Source organism: Dermacentor albipictus, chromosome 4 (genome assembly GCF_038994185.2).
Source record: "Dermacentor albipictus isolate Rhodes 1998 colony chromosome 4, USDA_Dalb.pri_finalv2, whole genome shotgun sequence".
Classification (NCBI taxonomy): Eukaryota; Metazoa; Arthropoda; class Arachnida; order Ixodida; family Ixodidae; genus Dermacentor; species Dermacentor albipictus.
In genome coordinates, this window is record NC_091824.1 from 139,369,981 (window position 1) to 139,394,938 (window position 24,958).

At 44.3% G+C, this 24,958-nt stretch overlaps 1 protein-coding gene across 4 annotated transcripts in view; it reads right to left on the minus strand.

Annotated features, from left to right (window-relative positions):
* Positions 1-843: 843 nt before the first annotated feature.
* LOC139059348 (synaptic vesicle glycoprotein 2C-like) overlaps positions 844-24,958 on the minus strand; it is a 242,311-nt gene continuing 218,196 nt past the window's right edge. For all 4 annotated transcript variants that reach the window (XM_070537637.1, XM_070537635.1, XM_070537636.1 and 1 more), the window contains 8 exons: positions 23,998-24,131; positions 19,152-19,235; positions 16,631-16,729; positions 15,322-15,410; positions 12,260-12,481; positions 8,214-8,497; positions 6,205-6,364; positions 844-5,598 (listed from right to left, as the gene is read on the minus strand). In XM_070537637.1, the coding sequence (XP_070393738.1) occupies positions 5,418-5,598; positions 6,205-6,364; positions 8,214-8,497; positions 12,260-12,481; positions 15,322-15,410; positions 16,631-16,729; positions 19,152-19,235; positions 23,998-24,131 (1,253 nt within the window). In that variant the 3' untranslated portion in view covers positions 844-5,417. The remainder of the gene's footprint in view (positions 5,599-6,204; positions 6,365-8,213; positions 8,498-12,259; positions 12,482-15,321; positions 15,411-16,630; positions 16,730-19,151; positions 19,236-23,997; positions 24,132-24,958) is intronic.

Genomic DNA, 24,958 nt, shown 5'->3' on the forward strand with positions numbered 1-24,958 from the left:
CAGCACAAAGCTTGTCTTCCCTGCTGACGAGAACATCTTGTCGTCAAGGGTTGAAGACTGGTCCCCTTGTTAATAATGTTAGATCCAGCATAAAGCTTCTCCTGTTTGGCAACTCTTGGATCACTTCGTATAGATTTGAGCAATTCTGGCTCTTTTCATTTTCATAACTTATAGAAAAGTATTGGTATTTGGTTATTCTACAGATATCATCGTCATGAGCAGCCCATTTTATGTCCACTGCAGGATGAAGGCCTCTCCCTGCGAGGGAGAAGGTTTCTTCCCCCTGTCCTGTGCCAACTGATTCCAACTAGAGCCCGCAAACTTCCTAATTTCATCGCCCCACCTAGTCTTCTGCTGTCCTCGACTGCGCTTCTCTTCTCTTGGTAGCCATTCTGTAACCCTAATGGTCCAACAGATATTGTCAAGCTTTTTCTCCTGTTATTTAGGGCATGATTTCTTTGTTAAAGATAACTAGTCTACCTTTATAAAGTGGAGCTACTGTGTCGGCTTGCATAGCCTGAGGTACACTGTACAAGCAATTAAAAAAAAACACTGAATTACCGCTATGTTGATAGTTAGACAAAGCTAAGCTGGCTTTTTTGCTTTGGTGTAAGGAAGTGACCTTTTTCACCTTGTGCAGTAATGATTTGGAATTACAAAATGTAGATGTGAACCTTTTTGGGGGGTAGGGGGCAGATTTTTAGGTGGATCATGAGGCTGCAGTCATTGCAAAGATCTATGCAGTACATTGTGATGTACTGATGTTACAGAATATCCAAAGCCCAATTTATGTGCTGTAACAGGCAGCGGCAAGAGAAGAGTAAATGAGACAAACGCAGCGCATCTGTCCTAAATAATATGCAATCATTTCTTTTAATACACTAACCATGTACAGCAGGATATGTACGGATGTGCGTATACACACATGTGCAGCAAATGTCAAAGGTGTGCGTGATCCTTTGATTTCCTTTCTTTTTTCTGGTTCTTTGTTTCTGTGCAAAGACAATGTTGCAATTATGGAAACTATACGTTACAGCAACAGTCACAAAACATGGTACGGGAACCAACTAAGCACTACTCAACAACTTTGCACCACGAACCAGGACAGATGCAGAGGGACACCATTGGGGTAGCTTTTTTGTTTTTCTCTTTGGTAATTACATCAGAACCTTCACGAACAATGTGGCCAAAAATTCATGTTGGTGATGGGAAATGACATTAACATGCAATGCTCAGCCATGCCGAATGCTTTGCCTCCGGGCATCAACACCACGAACACCAAGCATAATCAACGCATGAAAATATACGTGTCTTATTTACATACCGGAGACAGAACATTTACGCACAAGACCGAGCTGTGAGAGCAAACACACGAGTCCTGTGGGGTTGAAATAGCATTGTATGCTATAGAGTGAGCAGTATTTTGGAGAGATTTTGTACAACACCCCAAAGCAGGAACATCTATTAAAGGCCAGGTAATGCTTGTTACTTAGTTTCTTCAATATATCTTACCATCTTCCCTTTAATGCATTAGAAGCTATGCTGGTTAGTGAGGAAAGGAATACTGGACCTACTAGAGAAGTGGCTTCCAAATCTCCTGTTTACTGGGCCTATTTGCTACTCGTGGCTTGGTTGTGCTGCATTCATCTACTTGATGCTATGAGAACTGTCTTTCGCTGCAGTAAAGTGGAATTCGAAACTCGACCGGTTGAGATGCTTTCACTAAAGTAGATGTCTTTTTTTCTGTCTTCAACATGACTTGCCAAGAGAAAGGTATTGCCTTCTGTGCACTTGATTAAGAATATTGTTGATGTGTTGAGCATGTGCGGCCATGAATGAGTGTCAAACATGAATAAAAATCATTGTTGCTCACTGCTGTAATAACTAGAGCTCGCTTCTTTGACGCAAGAAGAGCTTCGAAGGCTGCTTCACCGAGTGTTCAAAAAGCACAATACATTGTTCATGTAGCCTATGTGTTGCACTCTGTCAAGTTGCAGGGCTTGTAGGTCAAACATGATGATCGTCCTGCCCGTGCCGTTAACATAAGAATGTCAACTGCCCTACGCTTTGATTTCAGTGACCCCGCGGAGCTCAGCAGGTGGTTGGAGCAGATATCAGTTTTGCTAAGTTATTGGCATGGCCGCATCATTATGTGCCCCCCTCGAAGAGCGCAGTGTAGTCATACTTTCAGCAGCAGTGCGAAAAAGCAGAGACTCATGAGGCGCACATTGTCATATTAAAGGTATGCCTTATCAGCTGATGAGATGTCACCTAAAGATCTGTATGCCCGTGGTATACCTGCGACTTAAAACGCCACATGAGCATTAAATTCTGGGTATTTTTCTTTTTCCCAGATCACTATCTGCTGGCTCAGTGCCTATTTAGAACAGCCAACCATGAAAGTTAAATGTGACGTATGCTTGTAAATGCGTGGAAACAGACAACAGAAGGGAAGGAGGACAAAGGGTCGTTCGGCAGTATAGCAAGACTATTTGAAGCACAGTGTATCCGTATATGTTCAAACTGGGTAGGACAACAGTATGTCAACAACTTTGATATTCAACAGCGTTTGTAATAACATTACAGCTCATATTGCCATACTCAGACCTAGCGGTTGCTGTCGCAAACTTCGGTGACAGCTTGTACTGAGGAGAGGATTCTCACGGGTGGGACAACAGCTGGAGGATGAGTTCCATCAAGCAGTCCGCCCGTCAGGGTGTGTTCAGGGGGAACCGTTAGAAAACTTGGGTAGAAAGAAAGTTATGCTCGGATTTGCAGTTCCTATATAGCGTCACTCTTAAGGTAAACATTATCATTGTTGGCGATTCAATAGGTACCAAAGCATTTCAACTTATCTCAGCTGTAGATCTTAAGTAGTTGCAGAAGGATCGCCAACAGGACGAGTTAATTAAGGTGTAATAGGAAAAAAAGTGTGAACGAGACAACGGACATAAAAAAAAGGACGAAGGAAGCGCGTTTGTGTCATTATCCTTTCTTTATCTCTGTCACACTCGTACTCTTTTACGTTGAGACTAACTTATGTTGGAGAATGGTAGCCTTAATCCGTTAAAAAAAACAGTCACTAGAGTAGACGATACGAGGTATCCCCAGGTGCAAGAGGCTAAGCTTGAGACAGGGGTTAGACTTTGTTATATAACGGGGACACACAGCAATGTCATGCGTCTTCGCATTATCATGCATCTGATTCACTGACGCCAGCTGTGCCTTTACTCTATTGTCACGCTGCTGCGGAGCAGGGCGTAGGCAATTGAATTGAGAGCTTTCAGGGTAAGTTAATCGAAATAAGAAGTGCGTCAAGAGGTTCTCGACTAAGCTAAACGTGACTCACGCAGTCGTATACGTCGCTATGATATGTAACTTCCTTCAAAGATATGTTGTCTTATTCGACATCGTCGCATTTTCTGCAGGGTCTTGTGGCTACCCACTGAACGCATATTATTTGCCTAGCCATACTCCATCTCTTTCGCAAATATCTTAATTCAGCACTTTGTGACAATATGGGCAGCCCAATAGAATTAAAAATCTTAACACATCACGCGCACTTCTTTTTTTTTTTTGTCATGAAGATTGGCCCAAGTTCGTGCTATAACGCCTCTCGGATCTGTTACCAAGGTGACGTAAGTGTAGCATCTCTAAACAGCAAGACATGACACCTTTCTTAGTGCATCTCGAGTCGCGTTCATAACGAGCACTTCTCAAAGACAAATATCTCAACAAACATTCTGCTACTGCCACTTGTATCTACGGGAAGAGCAATGAGGGCATGCGTCAACACCTGCCTGTAGAATCTTGTCATCACCGGCGGACTTGTATTACACAAGCAAATGTTGCATTTATTGTGTCATTCGTTCCTAAGTTCGCTAAGTCGAGGCCGTAGATTTGCTTACAGACTGTGCAGCGGACGCGCTGGGATAGAGCTTCAGTCAACATCAATAAAGTGCAGCTTAGCGAACATCGCACAAGCGGACATCGCGCCATATTCAGCGCCATCATCGTTATCTGTTGTCGCGACCGCAGTTCCACCCGTGATCACAGCTTAGCGGCTGAGAACACCTTCTCTGTCATCAGCGTGAACGTGCGCATGATAAGATAGCAAGAATAGGCAGCCATTCAAGCGCCGTAATTCACACTCTTTCCGTATGAGTCCTTCGTGCGCTATGCGTAACGAAAAGGTGCCGCACAGCGCCGAACTCGATTCCTCTTAGAAAGTGTGAGAATTAGTGTACACAAGGCGGCCAGTGTACACTACATTCGCTCATTCAAGAAACAGCGTCGCTGGACTGTTCGCACACAAAACCCAAACTAAGCATGGGCCATTAAAAAAAAAAAGGAAAGGAAGGCTTCGGTTCTCTTAAACGCAAATCCGAGTGATTCCGCAAAGTCCGCTGTTCATAAACCTTCCTATTGTCACGAAAGACACATGATGCATAAGTGAGTGCTACGAAATTCAGAAACTGCTTTTAGCCATTGACTTTAATATAAGTTCTAGATGGACCAGTGCCGTGCGCTGACGTGATGCCATGCGCAGGTCCAAGTGCGTCCATTATTAGAAAGCATCCTGCGATCGTCACCTGTCATAGGGCGGTGCACCGGTTTAAGCTCAAAGAACAGCACCTTATATATTGTCTGGTTTCAGCCTAGAAGGCAAAGACACACGTAATGGGTAGCGCTGTCGCCACCGCAACGTGAAGAAAGCGGCTGCTAATCGTGCTCCAGCAGCGCTGAGACCAAACCCTCCACGTCTAGTTGACTGGCACTGCGCCTTACATTTTGTGCTGGAGAAAACCTACCGTCTCGGTTCAAGGATGTACCCGCCCGAGGATCACAGACTAAATCGCGCGAATCTGCGCTTCATCACAACACACTGCCGATCGCTGCGGTCTACGCAACCACGCAGCGTTGAGCATACATGCCGGACCGCTTCTTCAGCCATTCGTGCTATTCACCCGGACTTGCTGCAGACGGAGCTTCCGGTGTGGTCGGAAAATGTTCATTGCTGTTACCTTCTCTTGACGTCAGATAGGTATAGTCCGAGAGCAAACCGGAACGCGCAAATAAGGTCACAGAAGTGAGTAAATAAATAAATAAATAATAGTACGAAAGAAGGCTAACTGAATGTGCCTTTCTTCAACACGCTTTGTCACGGCCGGGGGCACTGTCCTTGCAAGAACCGCGTCACCTCAGGCTTCTCGGCTATGCCGCACGAACCTCCACTCCTGGTCAGATCGTAGGCCAGGTTCATGTGTCGATTGCACGGTCGTTAGTGGACGCTGCTTGGCTGCTGCATGACCTCGTCCTCTTGCACGAGCGGGGAGGAAGGCGCTGCAGGCATTTACTTTGACTTCTCATCGTCGTGGGCGGTGGCCCGGCACGGTCTCGAAGGTGCATCAGGGCGCTCACATGAGCACGTCCCTGGTCTCGGGCAAGCGCAACGATGCCAGACAACCGACTAGCAGCACTGCTGCTGTGGTCAGGATGGGCACTGAGCGGTTCATGCTGATGAAATAGCCGAAGGTCAGGCTGCCCAGGAGCGCCGCCAGGCGGCTGGCCGCACTCAGGAAGCCGTACGCCGTGCTTCTGCAAATGGGCAGCAGGACAGACACCAGTGTATTAGGAAGAGTGTATACCGCGAGATTTTTAGCGCACGCTCTTTATCCACATCCGACAAACAAGTCGAGAACCACCTTTGATTGAATCAAGACAGCTGGCAGCATTTTGTGTGGTGGCGGCCCTTGCGGTATGTGGAGCTCCCTGAGACTCGACGAAACTTTCCGACAATTGCAAGACTGTGTAGTATGACAAGACGTTGAAGGAGGGATATTCATTGTGTATAAAACAACATTAAGAAAACATGGGGCTAGCAAAAGGACGCCAAGTAACCGTCAGTGTGGTGGTAGGGGTGTGGGTGACGAACACGTGGAGGATGAGTGCAGTGAGCTAAAGGCGAACAAAAGCAGCAAACACTTCTATGAGAATTAGTTTACATTGCGCGTAAATGGTGGATAAGGGAAGTCCCTAAAGTAAATGCTCAGGACTGACACGATGCGTAACAAAATGTCAAACAAAATGCTGTATGATTCATTTCCCAAGCAGAAAGCAGCAAATATACTCGTTTGCTATGTAGGGAAGCGGACGTTTTCGCACGTCTAATGTTCAAGCGCTTCGAAAAGTGTGTATTTTTACCTGAGTGTGGCTGGATAGGATTCTGTGGTTGCGACGTCTACTGCGTTCCACGCAGAAATGGAAACGAAGTTGAAGATGGCTTGAAATGTGATCACAGAGGACCGCGCCATTGACAGCCACACAAGCAGAATGCTCGCACTTGAGAGAAAGAGAGAGATTCCTACAGAAGTAGAGAGGAGAACACAGAGAGAGTGAATTAGATGACAGGACTACAATTATTTTAACAAGGAAGAAGTGCACCAATAATTAAACAGACAGGCAAAAACTCGCTGTTGTTCAATTTAAAAAAAAAGAAAACAAGAGAAGAAGCTTTTCTCTGCTGCTTCAGAATGCAAAACTAACAGAAGAAATAGTTAACAGCTGGAGCATTTCTCTGAATTCATCTGTTATGTGTAATCATTGGACGCCCGTGCAGTGGCAAAAGGCACGGGTCTAAACATGACGAAATACGTGGTTCTTCGAGCCGCCAAGGTGTCATGAGACACATTTTTTCACATAGTTCTAACTGAAACGTTACTGTGGCTTTCTTTATTTGCGATAGCGTTATAGTCGAGGCATCGTTTCACTAGAACTAGAAATGACTCTTCTTTTTACAAAGCTGTAATCTTTCGCCCCACATTTCCATGCTAACGCACCCAAAAAGTGAACTGTATTGTAAACGAACCCGAAGCCAAAATAATAAGAGGAGAGGGGGGTGTGGGGGTACATGAGGCGCCTTGCATTGCCACGTGTGCCTGCGAATTATTTTAACTCTAAAAGTGGTGTTGATGCCGTCCGATAGCACACGAATGAAAAAAGAAGAAGAAAAAAAGAAAACCAAAGCCCGACTTGGATACTAGGCGCCAATGAGAATCTGTATGCCAGCTAGAACGAATGACATGCGCTTATCATGACGTGACCTTTTCTCTCAGTCTTTCACCTCACGCACGTGTGACGCGTATCCTTTTCCCGACACCAGTGGCGCTTAATATGTGAACCCTATGAATTGCTAGGTACTAAGCGTAGGAAGTTGTGGCAGGGAAACCTGTCACATGGCGAGCTTCAACACAGATGACGTTCATGCGTTACGACTTCTGTGGAGGGCTGCTGTGTCGCGGTCAAGTATATGGCCCGCTGGGCCTGTATAGAATACCAAATTATCCAAGAGGGGCTCAACATATTAAACTGCAAGGTCAGAAAACTTCAGAAAATGGGTGTTTTGTAAAGTATACTTCACCGTAAACACATTTGCCACAGGAGAAGCCGCACTACGGCGAAGTTCGTACACTTACGATTGTACAGTCTATCACCGATATCTCAAGGCCTGTCAGCTGTTGTCGGCAATGGCCAGCTGGCCTTTACTTTTCTTGCGACATGGTGTACAGTCAACCGCAAAAATTTACGGACCGCGGAATCAGAGAAAAAAAAAAAAGCCTAATATCTCCGCAGCCTCGGAACTAAGCCTGGTGTACGTATTTCCAGCCTGTACTAGCACATCAAACAACGTGGTGTTGCACATTTTTAATGGTTACGGTCACAAAATGCTCGGAAATTTTTGTGATCGAATGAGCGCATGTACATATTCCGTTCAGGAAGAGATCCATACTTTCTATCTAAAAACGTGTTTGCGATGCGCGACATTGTTTTTATTCCTGCTACAATGCACAAAGTGCTGCTGGTAAATGTTTCCCCAAAACACAAGATGTTTTCCATGCCATGTCAATGAAAATAAAAATAAGCACGGAAAGGGTTGGTGTAAGTTGTTTTGGACTTTGGCGCGTGCGTGCCACATGTATGTATGCATGCGTGTGCGTGCGTGCGCGACTACTTGCATGAGAATGATATTTATTTTGTGGTTTAAGTTGCACTGGCTAACTACTCGGACCACCAGGACGAACTTTCGAATTTAAAAAGACAATTATAACCTTCTGTTATTGATCCAAGCCAACCTATGCAGGCACTGTTTCAGATTATAATACAAAATTCAAGGTCGTGCGTTAAACGTTTAGAGAGGGCGTGGGATACCATACCTAAGGTGCGTACGCGACCGATCCTGTCGATGACGCATGAGGATATGATGTTTCCCGGAATGATGGCCAGCTGTGCGAACAGGTTCTCGACGAACACGTCCGACAGGCGGAAGTTGACGTCGAAGTCGATGGGGCAGCCCGTGCGCCGGTTAAGAAACGTGGTACTGTTGTGGAAGGCGCAGTCGCGGAACCGGAAGTCGTAGAAGTCCGTGTCCACGAAGCGCACGCGCCGGAAGTCGCACTGCTCGAAGAAGCTGCGGCTCGAACGCACGTCGCTAAACGTGCTGCGAGGATAAAAATAAGCAAAAATTAATCTTATAAAAACGCTTACTATTGTTCTACACGATGCTGACATTTAAATGTAGTATATTGACGTGTGCAGGCAATTTTTAGCATGATAGCTTATATCAACAGGGAAAGGCAGGGAAGTTAACCGGAAAAGTGCCCGCTTCTCTACCACACACGGGGAACAGGTAGGAGAGAAAGATTAGAGCGAAAGCAACAGGTGAATTTAATCTGGCGATCGAGGCCGGAAATTTCTCGACCTGGGCGTTTCTTGCACCGTCATTGGAATACGTCACCACACTTCTAGCAAACAATATTAGGAATGCAAGAAGTGAAGCTTCCTTGCGGGCTGTAAACGATCCTTTTTTGAAGCACAAGGTGTTGCAGACATGCATGCGTAAGGTAAAGGCAAGTGTTAATTGCGCATCTCTCGTGGTAACTTACTCTCAAAGGCCTCTCAATACGCAATCCACGTGTAATCTACCTTGAGACATGCGCAATCGTTTACATGTACAACAACTTTAACGAGTGTTTTCAGTAAAATTGTTGCCAGTTAGTGCCCTGTGTCTTTAGTGCGTTTCTTGCTGCGTTACTTCTTCCGTTACGCGATACATAGTCGATACTAATGACATGCCAGCAGGCCCAAGCGGCAACCTTAGTCAAAAGCCGAAGGCCTCTTAATTCTCAAGAAGAGCGTCTCCTTCATGACGGCACCTTGGGCACAATCGATCGCGCAAAGTGTTCGATGTCTCCTATCTCGTCGCATGAAGTACAGTTTAGAGAACTAGCACGCCTCGCCTAAAATAACCATGCTGCTGTACGGACAGGTCCTGTTCTTACCGATGCAGTAGCGAAGCTTCGTCTCGACTAAACCGCTTGGTTACGCAGGGTGCATTTGGCGGGACACAGTGTCCGACAGCGTGTGTGGATATCTGATTTCGTCACTCGATTAGTCGTTGTGGCATTGACTTATAAGAGGGATGCAATCGCGCTGCGTATGCAACAGCATCAGCTGCTTCATAGCTAAGTATATCGATTTCGGAGAGAACCCCTGAAACTTCAGCGTAAAGCCTTTGTTGCTGAGGTGCTTCAGGAGCACTAGCGGTTTTTGCGGGAACTTGCAGGACTCTAGACCGTGACTAAGTTGTTGCAACACAGGCTTCGAGTCCGTAAGGAGTCCGCAAACTAAAGATTGTAGCAATAGGCAAAGGTCTTGTCCTTATTCACTCAGTCTACTCTCAACTGTCCTTTACCAGCCACGGTGTTCTATAGTATATGGCGCTGCGTTGCTGGAGGTCACAGATTCAATCCCGGCTGCGGCAGCCGCATTTCGATGTGGACGAAGTGCAATAATGCACGTGTACTTATATTTAAGTGCACGTCAAAGGACCCCAGACGGCCAAAATTAAACCGGAGTCCCTCGGTACGGTGTGCCTTGTAATCATGTAGTCGTTCTGGCACGGAAAGCCCTGTAGTTAAGTTTTTAGTGCTCCTGTGCACTCCCATGCATGGCCACCGATGACTGCCGTTCAGGTATTGGCAGACGGTTACAGTGGAGTCACTAGCAATTTTCTTCACCTTTTATTTATTTATTTATATGACCAACCAATTGCTACTACTATATACACAGTTAAGGTTGGCATGTGATAAACGTGCCCGATAGCGATAAAGGAGCGGTGACAGGACGATCGGGAGGCGTCGACAACCGCAGATTCTCCGTTTGCTAGAAGAGGGAAGGAGAAGGCATGCGAGGGCACGAGCCTTTCGCCCGGGGTAATTCATAGTCGCGAACAATCGCTTAATGGCTGGCGTCTATGGGCTGTCGCGTCGGCTCTGACGGTATTGATGGCGGAAAAGGAAGGGAGACCCCGAAAGCAGCAAGAAAGAGCAAGGGATTTTATTGTTGGCGGCTCTCTGATGCGTGTAGCGGAATTATATCTGGCTCGCATGTTCGCCAGCAGCATTCCCAATAAATAAATTTGCATGCTCAAGCGTGTTTTATTCAATATATAACTGACCTCCCTACACCTCTAGAAAAGGGCGTTTTAGTGGACTAACACACCCTTACTAGAACTTGTTTTGTTGGAATTACACCTTTTCCCCCAACGGCCGCCAGAATAGCACGCTATGTTTACCTTCTTTACAGCGATACCTATTGTATCATAGAAGAATTGTTTCTTGGACTAGTTGGTCTTGAAGTGGTGTTGAGGAAAATTAGCACTATTATGCTCTCACTTCCCTAGTCCACCGGGTACGCTGTGCGGTGTGTACACATGAAGCAATAGGATGACATCCGTAGCCTTTGACTTTATGGCCTGCTCAAACAATGACTTGGTGCGAACAACTGGGAAAGACGGTCGTACGAGTTTTTACTTGCTTCAAAAGTTGAAGTGCCACAGCAGCCTGAAACTCTGAAAGGTTTATATTTCGCACGTATCCCCTTTTTGCACCCCTAAATAATGTAAGGGTGCAGTAAGGGGTAATCTGCTAACGAATACAACCATTATAAGAAATTGCTTGATAAATGAGGACGCAGTGAGGGTGTTTTGACATCCAACACAGCCACAAGGGCGCACATTTTTTTTTGTGTGTTGCCTGCAGATCGCGAAGGCTTTCTTACTATGCTCAAAAGAAGTGTGGCAATGCCCATTCAAGGCCCGTCTATGAAACACTTGTTACGCTGTAAACTACATGCTGCTTAGGATTGTTCAGGCGCATTGACAACGGGCTAGGACAAGCAAAGAGACACAGGCAAGCGCTTGTGTGTGTCCACTTACTTGTGCCGCGTTGTCAATGCGCTTCAACAATCTTATAGGGCATGCCTTACCAACAATTTAAGGTAGAACGTCCACGCTTATACAGTTGAACCCCGGTATCACGAAACCCAATTTTACGATTTTCTCGATCTTACGGAGAAAATAAATTTCCCGAAATGTTTCCCACACGGTTTGATGTATTTATCATGTCGATCATAAGAAGAAAAAATTCTCTCGATTTTACAAAGCCGGCCCGCAGAAAAAGGCGAAAGAACAACTAAAAATGCAGCAAGGAGATCTGAGCGCGCATGGCAAGATGAAACGAAACAGGTGTAGCCGCAGCCTGGAGTGAAGCAAAGCCAATCTATAATCGTCAGTTGCTTCAGGCATGTCGGTTTCGGAATGGTCCGCGAAAAAGCTATGTACCACGGCTATGCGAGCACCGAGCAGCAGGTCGAACGATCGGCTTCCAGTTCCTGGGAACAGCTCAACCGGTTCGACGCTATCCCGCCAGGCGTGGACTTTGCCAACTGCATGAGTGCTGACGACAGCGCAGCCATGGACGCAACAGAAAATTTGGATGACTAGGACCTTGAGAAGCTTGCTGACGACGCAGTGCATAACTGCCAGGCGAGGACGACACGGACGTAAACGCAGAGCGCGTGCCGACAGCTAGCGACGGCGTGGACGCCGTCGACTTCCTCGGGTGACATGCTGGGTCTCAAGAATAAAGGGGAACAAACTGCCATCATTCTCACGAGCTACGGGAGCTGCGGGACGCGCTCTTACTGAGTTTTGACGCTCTAAGTGAAAAACCGCAGGCAAGCCAAAATAACTGACTTTTTCGCTAGGAATAAATTGGTCGTTTAATGTCGGTATTCTCGCATTTTCCGACCGTGCGAAGGTTTGACCATTCCCCGTCGACTTCGGGAGATCGGGGATCAACTGTACAAGCTGCTGTTAGAAATCTACACGGACAATTCAGCGAGCGTGTTTATATTATACCTGTTTATGAAAGAGCAGTTCGTGAAGAGCACGTGGTTGAGCACGATGCCCGTGAAGCGGACATTGTGAAAGACGCATCCTTCGAAGTTGGTGTTGTCGAGCGAGTAGTTGAAGATGTAGTCGCGGATGAAGTGGTTCGCCTCGATGGTCGCCTCGGCGCTGTAGCTTTCCGACTGGAGCTTGCGCAGGTACTCCGGAAACCAGATGCCCACGCCGTAGAACCTGCGGTAGAAAAAAATTTTGGGGTTTTACGTGCCGAAACCACTTTCTGATTATGAGGCACGCTGTAGTGGAGGACTTCGGAAATTTCAACCACCTGGGGTTCTTTAACGTGCACCTAAATTTAAGTACACGGGTGTTTTCGCATTTCGCCCCCATCGAAATGCGGCCGCCGTAGCCGGGATTCGATCCCGTGACCTCGTGCTCAGCAGCCTAACACCATAGCCACTGAACCACCACGGCGGGTGACCTGCGGTAGAAAACAGGTGCGCCGCCATACCGATAAATACGTGCCACTCTCGACAAGACGTGCTGATGGGTAGGTTTGAATCATTATGCTGGAGAAGTTGAACAACGCAAACTGAGAGAGAGAGAGACAGAGACGGGCAAGACGGCAACAACATTAGCCCTTAATTATATGGCAACTTATTTATTTGGGGAAGAGGTTGAAGGAAAAAAACCATTAGTTGTCTGCATATGCGCGGGGAAAGCACCACAAGGGGTTAAAAATAAACTTAGCAGGCTCTTTACGAGAAGTACGGAACTCACTACGTAGATCTCTCGAGCAACCCATTCTCGCCCTTCCTCAAGTTGACAGGCATGGTCGTGTCACTCTCGCAACATGACGGGCAGATGAATAACGCGCCATTTCTGTCGTCTGTCCTGTCCGTGTGATTTCTTGCGCTCCTTTAATTCTTTAAGTGCACATATCATCCGAAGGCCTATCATCATCAAAACTAAGCGTGCTGTACGAGAAATGCCTTGCCACGGGTGTGCAATTCGGTAAAGTCGAATTCCGCCATGTAGTGCCAAGTTCGCCATCTTGCCAGCTCTGAGTGGCTCTGAGAAATGCTACGTCGCCCCCTGATTGGCTAAAAAAGTAGCGGTGGGCAAATATCCGAAGTTTCGAATTTGAATCTAATATTACACAATAACTACCTTTATTTGCATTCGCAAGAAAAAACTATTCAGTATTTTCGAATATTTGAATATAACCAAATATTTCGCAACAACCGACTGTCAAAGTATTGTTATTGTTATTTGTCTGCGAAACAAAGTATAGGGAGTATAGGGAATAAACAGGAGTGATAGAATGACCAATGTGTTTGACGCAAGGGAGAATTAAATACACAATGGAAGCTTTATTTTTGGTTTTGCGGTAGAAGACCACTTGTCAATCTGCGATTTTTGCTTGTAGTCAGTGTTTGTTTAGTGTTTTTGGCAGTTTAGTTAATTAGCAGATTTATCTATTACGCTGAAACCAGCCATCTTTTCCGTCTAACGAGTCACGTCTGTCTACGGCACACAAGTCCTTTAGCAGCATTTAAAAAAAAATTTTCCCTCCAGCTGATTTCTTTTTATTCGGGAACGAATTATTTAGCGTTTTCTGAGAGCGAGTGATGCATTAGGCATTAATTCTTTAAAGAAATCGTTCACAACCAGGCTTTAAAGACGTTGAGAGGCTATTCGTACAGTTGTTTTATTGAGAATTAGTTATCTTGTGTTTAAAACTGGTCCTTTGTCTTTGATAATTCGCTGTCTTTTTTGAACTAGTCAGTACAAACGTGATACCTAAATATACCGAAATAAGTATTCCCGCTGTAAATATACGCATCTGCATGTGACTGTTCGATATTCAACTCGGTACTTATTCGCGTTCTGTTTGTATTTGAAAAAAGTTTATATGCGCCCAGCTATACTAGCGCTCAGGATAGCAACCCAGGATATTTCCAATTACCGTTGTGCTACGTCAAAAGAACGAACCCTACCTATGCCCGTGCACCCCAAGTTACAAAAGCGCAGAAGCAGGAGGATATAATTTATTCGGGCAGCCAGAGCGTATTCGTACAAATACGAGCCGAGGGACCTTCGCAGGTGGCAGAAATTAATCTGCAGCCTACCTTTTCTTTGCTGCCAAGACGTAACATATGTAAGGACTCATTTGTAATTCGAGCTTCGAAATTCGTGCTTTGTATATTTATTTGTTCTGGCTTTCAATGTGGTTCTTTTTTTCTTGCAGAAGTAAATGTTCTGTGCCTGTCATCAAATATCACTCCACTTCCACTTCCCCCAATGCCCATTCGGCCAATGCTCCCGGGCTTCAATAACTTGCTGTCGGAATTCACCAATGCGTTCAATATTCGGAAGTTTTTGCTTTTATCTTCCTTCTTTAATCGTTCTCAATGTACTGAGGTTCCTTTGCATTCGTAATTCACGAGCTTGCAGTGCAGTCACGCTAAGAGTACCTTGATGTTCACCCGTAATATATATATATATATATATATATATATATATATATATATATATATATATATATATATATATATATATATATATATATATATATATATATATATATATATATATATATATATATATATTGAAACGAACCTATATCAAGCTATCGATGGACAGTATAGAAAAACTGGTGCTGCCGATGGGACAACGATGGCGTCGTCGGCGTCGCCAAAGGCAACGCTCAAATTTTGATTCTGCTTCTTCCTGGTACACCTTGTCACTAATTCCCCGCAACAATAATAATCGCCGTTACAATACTTGCCAGCGTACAGTGTTAGGACAAGATTATCGAAGATCTCCTTTTACCTCGTTTGTGGGCATGTCAATGTGAATGAGGCGCTCCAGCAGAAACTGCGAATGCGCAATGCTTTGTCTTGCATACAGACACAATAAGTAGCAAGTAGCGGAAAACAGAACGGGGCGCGTTGATCGGCGGATCTGCTAGCTTAGAATCAGGAACACTGAACAATCAGCGAGTGGTTGACTGTGACTTCGTGCGGGTTATCATGATTGGAAACAGCCGAAGATGTGCGTCAGGTACTCACCCAAACGACGTTGTGAGCCAGATAACAAGAAGAACCAGAGTGACCTTGGTGAATGGGGTGCAGATCATCTGAAAAAACGAACTCCAAAACTGCAAAAAAAAAAGAAAGGTAAGAGAAAATACGCCTTAGTGTTGTACTGATATTAGGCGGAATAACATCTCATGCCGTCGTTTCATAGTATGCTTCGCTAAAAGCACGAACTTTATTTAACATTTTTAACACAAGCAACAGCAACAGAAACAGGCACCCGCCTTTGCATGCGTTGGTCCAATGGGGACCAACACATGCAAATGCGAGTGCACACATATATATATATATATATATATATATATATATATATATATATATATATATATATATATATATATATATATATATATGTGAAGAGGGGGGAGGGCTGCCTGCATGCGCTCCGGAGTAGCTAATGCTTAAGCTTAGCTTAAGCTAGCTAAGATTTGCCGACATCGATGCATTGGCTTGCGCGCATTCAATAAATGTGTCAGTGTGGTATTTATGAAAGAAAATGTTTTAACTGAAACGAATGACCGAAACGGTGGGCTTCAGGCCAACCGGTTTCCCAAGTAGGTTTCGAGGATATTTTGGCGTTATCGCATAATCGATATAGGAGGAGGCTGTTTTTGGCTGCAGGCGCCGATCGATGTATTGCGGTTCTGTGGCATTTGAATCGAGCATAGCTGAACTCTTTTCCCGCTTTGTACACCACAATTTTATGGGGCAAATTCGATATATCTGAAATTTGCTGCAACCGAGTTATGGTGACATGCCGAGCTTGTTTTACCGGATCTTCACTGCACAGCTTTCATGTGTAAGCGAAAACACAACGTTACCGTTTGGCTTCACGTACGCCCGTGAGCAAAAGTATACGGACCAGGGATTGCTCGATACAAGCCGACCTTTTCCTCTGGCTGTGAATGCAACTTGAAATTGAGCACTGCAGTCCAAGCTTGGCACTGTGACCTTTCCAGTGTACTCGTCAATTTCAGTATGTGCATGTTAATTACAAAGAAATTTAGTTTTTTTTTCGGCGACCCTGTGGTCCTCATACTTTTGCTCACGGGTGTACAGATTGATTATAAGCATAGAACATTTACGAGAAATAAAACAGAAGAAATAGCTATCTATTAAATAAGGAATAACATGCATACAGCCATTGACACGAAACGAGGTGGGCGTAGCGTGCGAAAAATTTACTCAGTAACGAATATCAGTTTTTTGCGGTCAAATCTGCATCATTCGTGTGGCCCCAATCGGAAACTGTGAGTACAACAATAGTCCTGCAAGCGCTTACGCTTTCCAAGGAGAAACAGAGGTCGGACAGCATGGTTCTGTTGACAGCGGGGGGAATTCCGTGAAACGCCCTGCGGCCTGGCAGCTCCAGCTCGGAGAGCTGAAATGGCGACAACGAAGTATCGAAAAACCACTGTTAGTTTTGACGAACGCCATCTCGTACTTCTCCAAGACGCCGTGTGCTTTTTCCGCCCACATAAGAGCGCCACTTCCACGGCCTCAAAGTAAACCTGTGGAGGTTTGCCTGGAGGCACGCCTATGACACGAAATTCGAAATGAATGCGATGGAATGAAAATGATACACACAGGACATAAGACACTTGAGCCAGACATAACACTGCACATACATAGTTAAGGCATATTCTACAGACCAGTATCTCGCAGGAAAGTTGGACGTGCCCTCGTATACGTGTACGTGGCCTCTCAGCACTCAGGGGATACCGTCTAACCACTCTGCTTTTGCTTAACTGTAAGTATCACTCTTCTTCCCCTGAAGGTTACCGACGAACCTACCTTCAGCAAACTGGCCTGTTTGCTCCTGACAATTTTACGTTACTTCTTTCCGCGACATACACTAAAGCACATGATGTGCACCAATAAATCGCCTCTTACAATGTTCGTTCAGAGCGTTGACCCGTTCCGGCCCAAATTCTTGCAGGAATCATAATGATTTGCAACAAACATTCTACGCGCAGAAAAAACAAAGCTAATCTCAGAAATCTGATTGTCGGAGGCTTTCATTACAGAATTTGTCTTACATGGTGTCGCAGAAAGACATATTTCGCCCGGATATTTCGCAAATGGCCGTGCGCCTCATCACGCTGAGGTTTGGTCCCTGCATGGTGTCACTGGATCCTTCTGCCTACAGCATAATACTCGTCTTCAGTAGAGCAAAAAATGGTGTCCAAATAATTCGTAGCCGCACTTCCCATTATTATGATGGCGACAGAAGAGGCCTAAAGAACTATCCGCTGCTTCCAACCACCTGTGTTGCTGGCAGTACACGAGAAAATACTTCGATATGTTGCCAAGAGCTAGCTCCACTAGGAGTTTTCTTGTTGCTTCATTTATTTTTACATTTGCATGCATTTTGTCATTCCGAGGCACAGGAATGATACATTTTCCGCTTCCATGATGAAATAAGGGTTAAATATTGGACCTAATAATGTCTTATAAACTGTCAGCGGGGTCGCCTTGAGCAACTAGACCACTCTTAACTTGCCTGGGACTCAGGTAACTTTCGCCGAGTTGCTCCATCGCTCCAGAAGGCGACAATTAGACTTCCCGGAACCTGGGTACGTTTTGGCGCGTTGCCTGACCTGATTTTTAGATCCTTGAAAACACTACACATATGGAAATGTTCGCACGGTGGGAGAACCTTAATAGTTTTAATGAAAAACAGCTGTTAGTGTGTACTCGCCTTAGATATTGAAACAAGAAAAGGCGAAGTGCTTAAAAAATTATTGGCCATTACTACTAATGGATGAGTCACAGAAGGGTAGGCGTCACCACCGACTGCTGAAATTTAAACAAGCTGATTCTACAAGTGCATTCAAACACGCGGTACAGTCAATATAGTTGGTTTTTGATGTGTGAATATTAGTTCTAGCCTGAACCCTAGGCTAGTTTTCTGCTGAAATGTTACGCTATTTATTTCCCCTCTAATCATTTATCTGCCATTTCCCATATGTCACAGTTGATACTTTTTGTTTGGTGATATGACTTTTCTTTAGAATGTGTGGACATTCGCTTCTCCGTATAAGACAAGAATCCATAAACCTTGTCTTTGTGACCTTCAACACGTGGCCTTCAAACGGAAGAGCATGACTAACAGAATAGTAAATGCGCTTTTTGACTTGAGCTCATGATCCACTTTGAACTAAATCAATCAATCAATCAATCAATCAATCAATCAATCAATCAATCAATCAATCAATCAATCAATCAATCAATCAATCAATCAATCAATCAATCAATCAATCAACACGACATACATACATACATACATACATACATACATACATACATACATACATACATACATACATACATACATACATACATACATACATACATACATACATACATACATACATACATACATACATACATACATACTTACATACATACATACATACATACATACATACATACTTCAATTTCCGCATCCATCACATTTGGAGGGTGATGACAAAAAGCCATCTGTCAGGCTTGACATGGGCTGTACTCCCGAATATTGGCAAAGAGGGCGCGTGATACTACAATGCATGAGCAAAATAAACTGAGAAGTATACAGACGTTTGATATCTTCATTGGAAAGATCACATATCAAATAACAATTTCTGAAATAAGAGTCAGAAAGGGAACATACTAACAAGACATTGTGTAGGAAACGCTTACACATTGAAACAAGTTCATTGAGTACGCGTGTCATTATTGAATTGCACATCGTTTCTAGATGCAAAAAAATAATAATAAAGCGTTATATTTATTGGGAAACATATTATGAGTCTGTCACGTACCTGATATTCCACTCCGGGCTTGTTGCTGTGGTTCATTTTAAATATTTGCTGGTAAACACACATGGCCTCCACGTCACGACCCATCTGCGAAGCGGAAAAGTAAAGCTTAAAAGGACCCTGCATTCGCGTTAAGCGTTACCATTTCCAACAGGAACCAAGACACTTCAGTAAATGATTTGCGCGACTATATTGGCGATTTGAGCAATTAGTCGTGGAGTGCCTAAATATAGCGCAATGCCAAAAAACAGACAATCAATTGCTGAAAAACTAAATTGACATTCAAAAATTTCATCTTCGCATCTTTACAGAATCTGTCTGTTTGTCTCAAGCAAGTAAGGCTCTCTAACTATACAATGAGTCTTATGTTATTTTTTTTCTTGCCAACCTTATCCGTCCATCGGCATATCTCACGACTCGCTGACCATTACTATAAGATAAAGATAACGCAACATTACACTAAAGCTTCTACCCCGTCGTTTCTTCTGCAAACATTAAATAAGAAACAAAAAACGATCACGTTGCCGGCGGGGTCATTGGTATGCTAGATGACTCCGAGACTGATAAAAAAATGGGCCGATTTACCTGCCCACGACTCGCATTACAAGGATAGTTCCTCCGGAATTCATTTCTATGTTTGCCATTTTAGTATCGTAATATTACTTCTCCGTCCTCCCCTCAGGTAGTATATCACGAATTGAAGGTATATACGTAGGCCGAACTAAACGATTAAAAACAAAACGCGAGCTCACTTCTGCAGTTCCCAGACTTTCGAGGTGGAGTAAATCGGCGTCGGTTTTGAGTGGGTCCTCATAGAGACTTGCTGCGCTCTGTTATTAGGGACTCGGCAAACTCAAACTCTATTCAACGTGGCGGTCTAGTCATCGTAAAGCTTTTGGAGCCCTTCTCAAAATTTGAAAATCATCGTTTGCGAAACAGACATCGTTTTCAAATGACAGGGTTTCGTGAGGCCGTCTCCAAGTCGTTTGCGTTTAGGATCCAGAGATTCCAGACAGAAGAGAGCTCGTCTTATTTTTTTTTTTCAGCGGCGCAGACAAATCTTTCTGGAACTCAGCCAATGAAAGTTGATGAAATCCTTGCGGTGACTATAATACTCTGCCCCAGCTTATGTGTGGTACGCAAAAAGCACTCTCAGTGTTATATGCCGCTAACGCAGAAAAAAGTTTAGTGAGAGATTGAAAACAGCAGCAACGTTTTCTTCTATATCCTAGTAGAGGTATATTGTTCCTTTATAACGCAGCATGACCCATACACCAACCAATTTTCTGTCTCGCACAAAGAACAAGGTAAAAAATAAAACCCTTCTGCGCTCTTTTTCTTCATTTCGGTTAAAATTATGATTTGGCTCACATTCCCAAGAACCAATAATTTAGAAGCAGTGGGGGGCAACTTAAGTTTTCTCCTCGACTTTTTGAGTCGACTCGATATTTTTTTTAAGTCCTCGTTTGTGTTTCACGTAGATTTCGACATGAGAAGGCTCGCGCTAAAATACAGCCGTGTTATTGGTTTGACGAAAAGAGACAACGGTTGGCAGTGGGCACAATCGACACGAAGTAAAAAAAAAGTGTGTATGTGTGTTTAACCATTGGTGATGTATGATTTAAGTGCTCTTAAGCACACTAAGCAAAAAATGAGTCTCCGATAAAAGGAAATATGAGCAAGAACTAAGGTACAAGCAATTAACTATACGAGTTATTAGAGAACTTGGACGAGCAATTGTAGCGATGAAGCGAACTGCTGAACTGAACAGCTAAACAAGATTAGACTGGTCTTCACAATTACCTAATGTCAAACATGTTATTAGGTTTGACAAACATACGAGCGCTATAAAAAATATACTAGAGCTTACAGGCCCCACATCTCTTACACCCAATGCCCTATATTATATGCTTCTGCAGGATGTATATCGTATCCAATTAATATGCCTAACATCACGTTTGACAGCCGTCTTTACACTTACGAATGACTCGTTCTGTTCCGTTACAAATTTATTGCGAAAAGATAGAGTTATTCAGGTTGAAACTAACTCAACTACTTTATTAATATGTGTTCTATGTGCTACACCATTGTGGCATGTACTTTCGAATCTTTAACACCATTGGTAGAGGTGTCCTACATGTACTGACATGGATGGCAAATCCTCAACTCAGCTCAAGATCCGTCCACATTACAGAACCCTTAGTTAAATCGAGTTCATTGACGTAAAAGCGACTTAGGCCATGCTGCACCAGCCACAAGGTGTTAACAAATCAAATGTAAATGCAGCAAAGTTGCACTGCTTTACACTTTATGTAAAAGGCATGTTTATCTAAAGAGCTGAGCACGTCAGTATGTCCCACCTGTGCATCGTCTCCTGAAATTAAAGCGGGGTGCCAAGGTATGTGTAGGCTATATAATTTGAGCAAATGTTTTCGTCTCTGTGTTTCAATATGTGTACATGTGGTCAAAATGTGCTTCACTGTTAATGCTTCGTGGCACTTCTCGCATGCTGATTGTTCTTCCTTCATAAGTAAAAAAGAAATGTGTGTGAGGTGTGTGTGCCCAATCCGAAGTCGACATAAGATTGCCTCAATGAACCGTCCCGTGTGGTGACACTGCTTCCACTCTACGTCTGAAAATGTGAGTGTGAGCCCCTGATAGGAGATACCTTAAACATGGTGGCGCCTAACAAATACGGGAGATCAATTCGTTCCTGCTGGGTCCCAAGAAATGTTGGGATACCGAGTGATAAAGCAGCTGACAGATGTGCGTCGATGGCAGCCGTACAAGGGCATAACAAGCACAATACTTCCATATAAAGGTAGTATCCGCGCAATTAGGAGTGCCTTAACGTCAAAATGGCAACACGAATGGGACCATTGTGCATACAACAAGCTACATCTCACTAAACCCATACTTGGTGAGTGGAGGTCATGTTACTACCAGCAACGATTCTTTGAAGTAGTTTTATGCCGACTACGAATTGGGCACACACACCTCACGCACAACTATTTACTTACGAAGGAAGACGCAAGAACATGCGAGAAATGCCAAGAACCACTAACAGTTATGCATATATTACTGACATGCACACATATTGAAGTACACAGATGAAACGTTTTGCACAATTGATATAAATTACACATAACTTTACACCCTGCTTTAATTTTAGAAGATGATGCGATAAGTTCCATTACCTGAAGTGCGTAAATTTCTAGATGACACTGGCTTTCTACAGAAAATATAGATGAACACAGTATTTTTCTTTTTAAAGCAGATTTTAAAACACCTTGTGTATGGTGCAGCATAGCCTTAGCCGCTTTTGCGCCACTAAAGCACATTTAATTAACTAACTACTTCCACTCGTCAAGCACGGTTTTATAGTTAGATGTAGCTTGTTACTCGTGCAAGAGTCTCATTCGCGTTGCAATTTTGACCCCAATGCCTTCCATATCGCTCAGGGGCTATACTTAAATGGTTTTGTTGTATTCGTTATGTTTCTGTGTGCTGCCATGGATGGACATTCCTCTATCGTTTCGTTCCCTGGTATCTCTACATGGCTTGGGACCCGGCAGAAGCGGGTGGATTTCTCGAGTTTGTTAGAAACCAGCATGCTTAATATATCGCATAGCAGGGGTTCCCACTCGGATTTTAGATTTAGAGCTTTTAGTGCACTCAACGAATCAGTATACAGGGTGTCCCAGTTGACTTTAGCCCCAGATTAAGAATATGGGAATGCCACGTAGCTGGACAGAACCAAGGTAATGTTGTTTGCCGTCGCTTGAAAATACTCAAATTCTTTTTCTTTCATTCCGCCTAATTAGATAGTTAGTCTTAATTAGTGAATGAACTTCTCAAATATTTTAAATAAATTAGAAGTGTCAATGAAAAAATTGTAAAGCGACATCAAGAACTCCCGGTACAACTTTCTGTTGCTCAATACGTGCTACATAAAAATGTTTTTCCGAGCGTGAAAGAAGCCCGCAAATGCACGCAAAATTGCCACGCGACTGGCCACTGGAAGTACTTTGCATATATTCATGGACTTCGTTCACACTCGTTTATGTAGCACATATTGAGCAACAGAAAGCTGTGTCGGGACTTTTTCATGTTGCTCTACAATTTCTCATGATACTTTTCCTTCAAGTATATGACAAGCTGATTAATTAATTAGGACTAATTATGCAATTAGGTAAAATGAAAGAAAAAGGTAATCTCAGTATCTCCAAGTGACGGCAAACCGCATTACCTTGGTTATGTCCAGCTACGTGACATTTGCATATTTTAAAACTCTGGCTAAAGTTAGCTGGGACACCCTGTAGATGACTCCATTGCTGTGCTTATCAGCAATGTCTTTTTTTTCTACTACCGTCCATATGGCACAAAATTCAGCTGTGAAGACAGAAGCAAAATGAAGTAATTGAATACTTGATACCGAATTTTGCACCACGGCCACTACGCCTCCCCCCCCCCCCCCTCCAAATTCCTTCTTACATCCATCCGCGCAAAAATCTGTGTAATTCTTACATTTCTTCTGAAGAGTGCGGGACACTTGTATGATGTGCGCTTGTGCATGCGTGTTTCTTTTGTTTTTTGTATATGTGTCAATGTCCAATCGCATTACTGTCTATGTGCCAATTTAGCAACAGAGCACAAGTGCGCCACTTCACTCAGTCGTGAAAGAAGGCAAGTAAGAAGCGAGCCAACCAAGACAAAAGAAAGAAAACTGCGCGAGAAGCATGCAATATATAGAGCACCTGTAAAACAGCGAACAAACAGCAAGTAAGCAAGCAAGCAAGCCCACCAAAGGCGAGAGAGAGAGAGAGAGAGACAATTACGGCCGACCGACCTCTAGGAGGAAGCGCGGGCTCTCGGGCAGGAAGGCGAGTCCCAGCACGGACACGACGGCCGGGAACGAGCAGATCAGCAGAAAGACCCGCCAGCTGCTGAAGTGAAGCCTTCCCAGCCCGAGCAGGTTAGCCCCTGCAGCGGTGCGAGGGGATATAGACGTGTCTACGCGCGGGTCCATCGGCACGAACACGGGATACATTATGCAACGGGGGCAGGGCTGACGGCAAAGGAAGCCTGCGCGCGACGAGGGACACGAGCTGGGGAAATCAATGAAACGCGCGTGGCCTTCGTCGAGGTGGGAAACCGTCGGATAAGGTTTCCCGGTGTTTCCTTTCATAACGGGCTTATCTGATTAGGATAAGGTCAAGCAGGAGACGGGCTCGATCTTCTGAGACGGGCAAAGGCGGCTTTCAATGAAAGCGAGAAGACGGGTGTTGGTGAAGCTTCTGAAGGACACGCTGCAGCCGGCTGGTAGGTTCGGCATGTTACACTCATCGTACGCTCTTTGTTCTTACGCGATGTTTGATATACGCAATGATAACGATGGGGTTACCGACGAAGGTGCCGGACAGACGAAATGCATTATCGTCGCTGTACTCATTGTGTCATCGCAGTAAGCGCATTTTGTGTTACACGTGAAGGAAATGCCGACAGATGCCGAATATTAACTTGTTCGGTACTGCACCCGCCCCTGCAACCTACCAGTGTACTAAGATAGCAGTTTGTGGAAACGATAAACACAAATGATTTATATTGAATTCTTTATTTTAGAATTTTTTCAGGTTCTCCTGCATCTCCCTTTGCGCTATTCATCTATACAAATAATCTTGAAGAGAAAGGCTCGATCTCTGAAAGGTTGCGGGAAACTGGCTGATACCGACGAAACAGTCCTCAGAGCATACTAAGTCGGCACTCGTGCACGCCTATTTTGGCACACTGTATCCTCGTATTCGGTCATC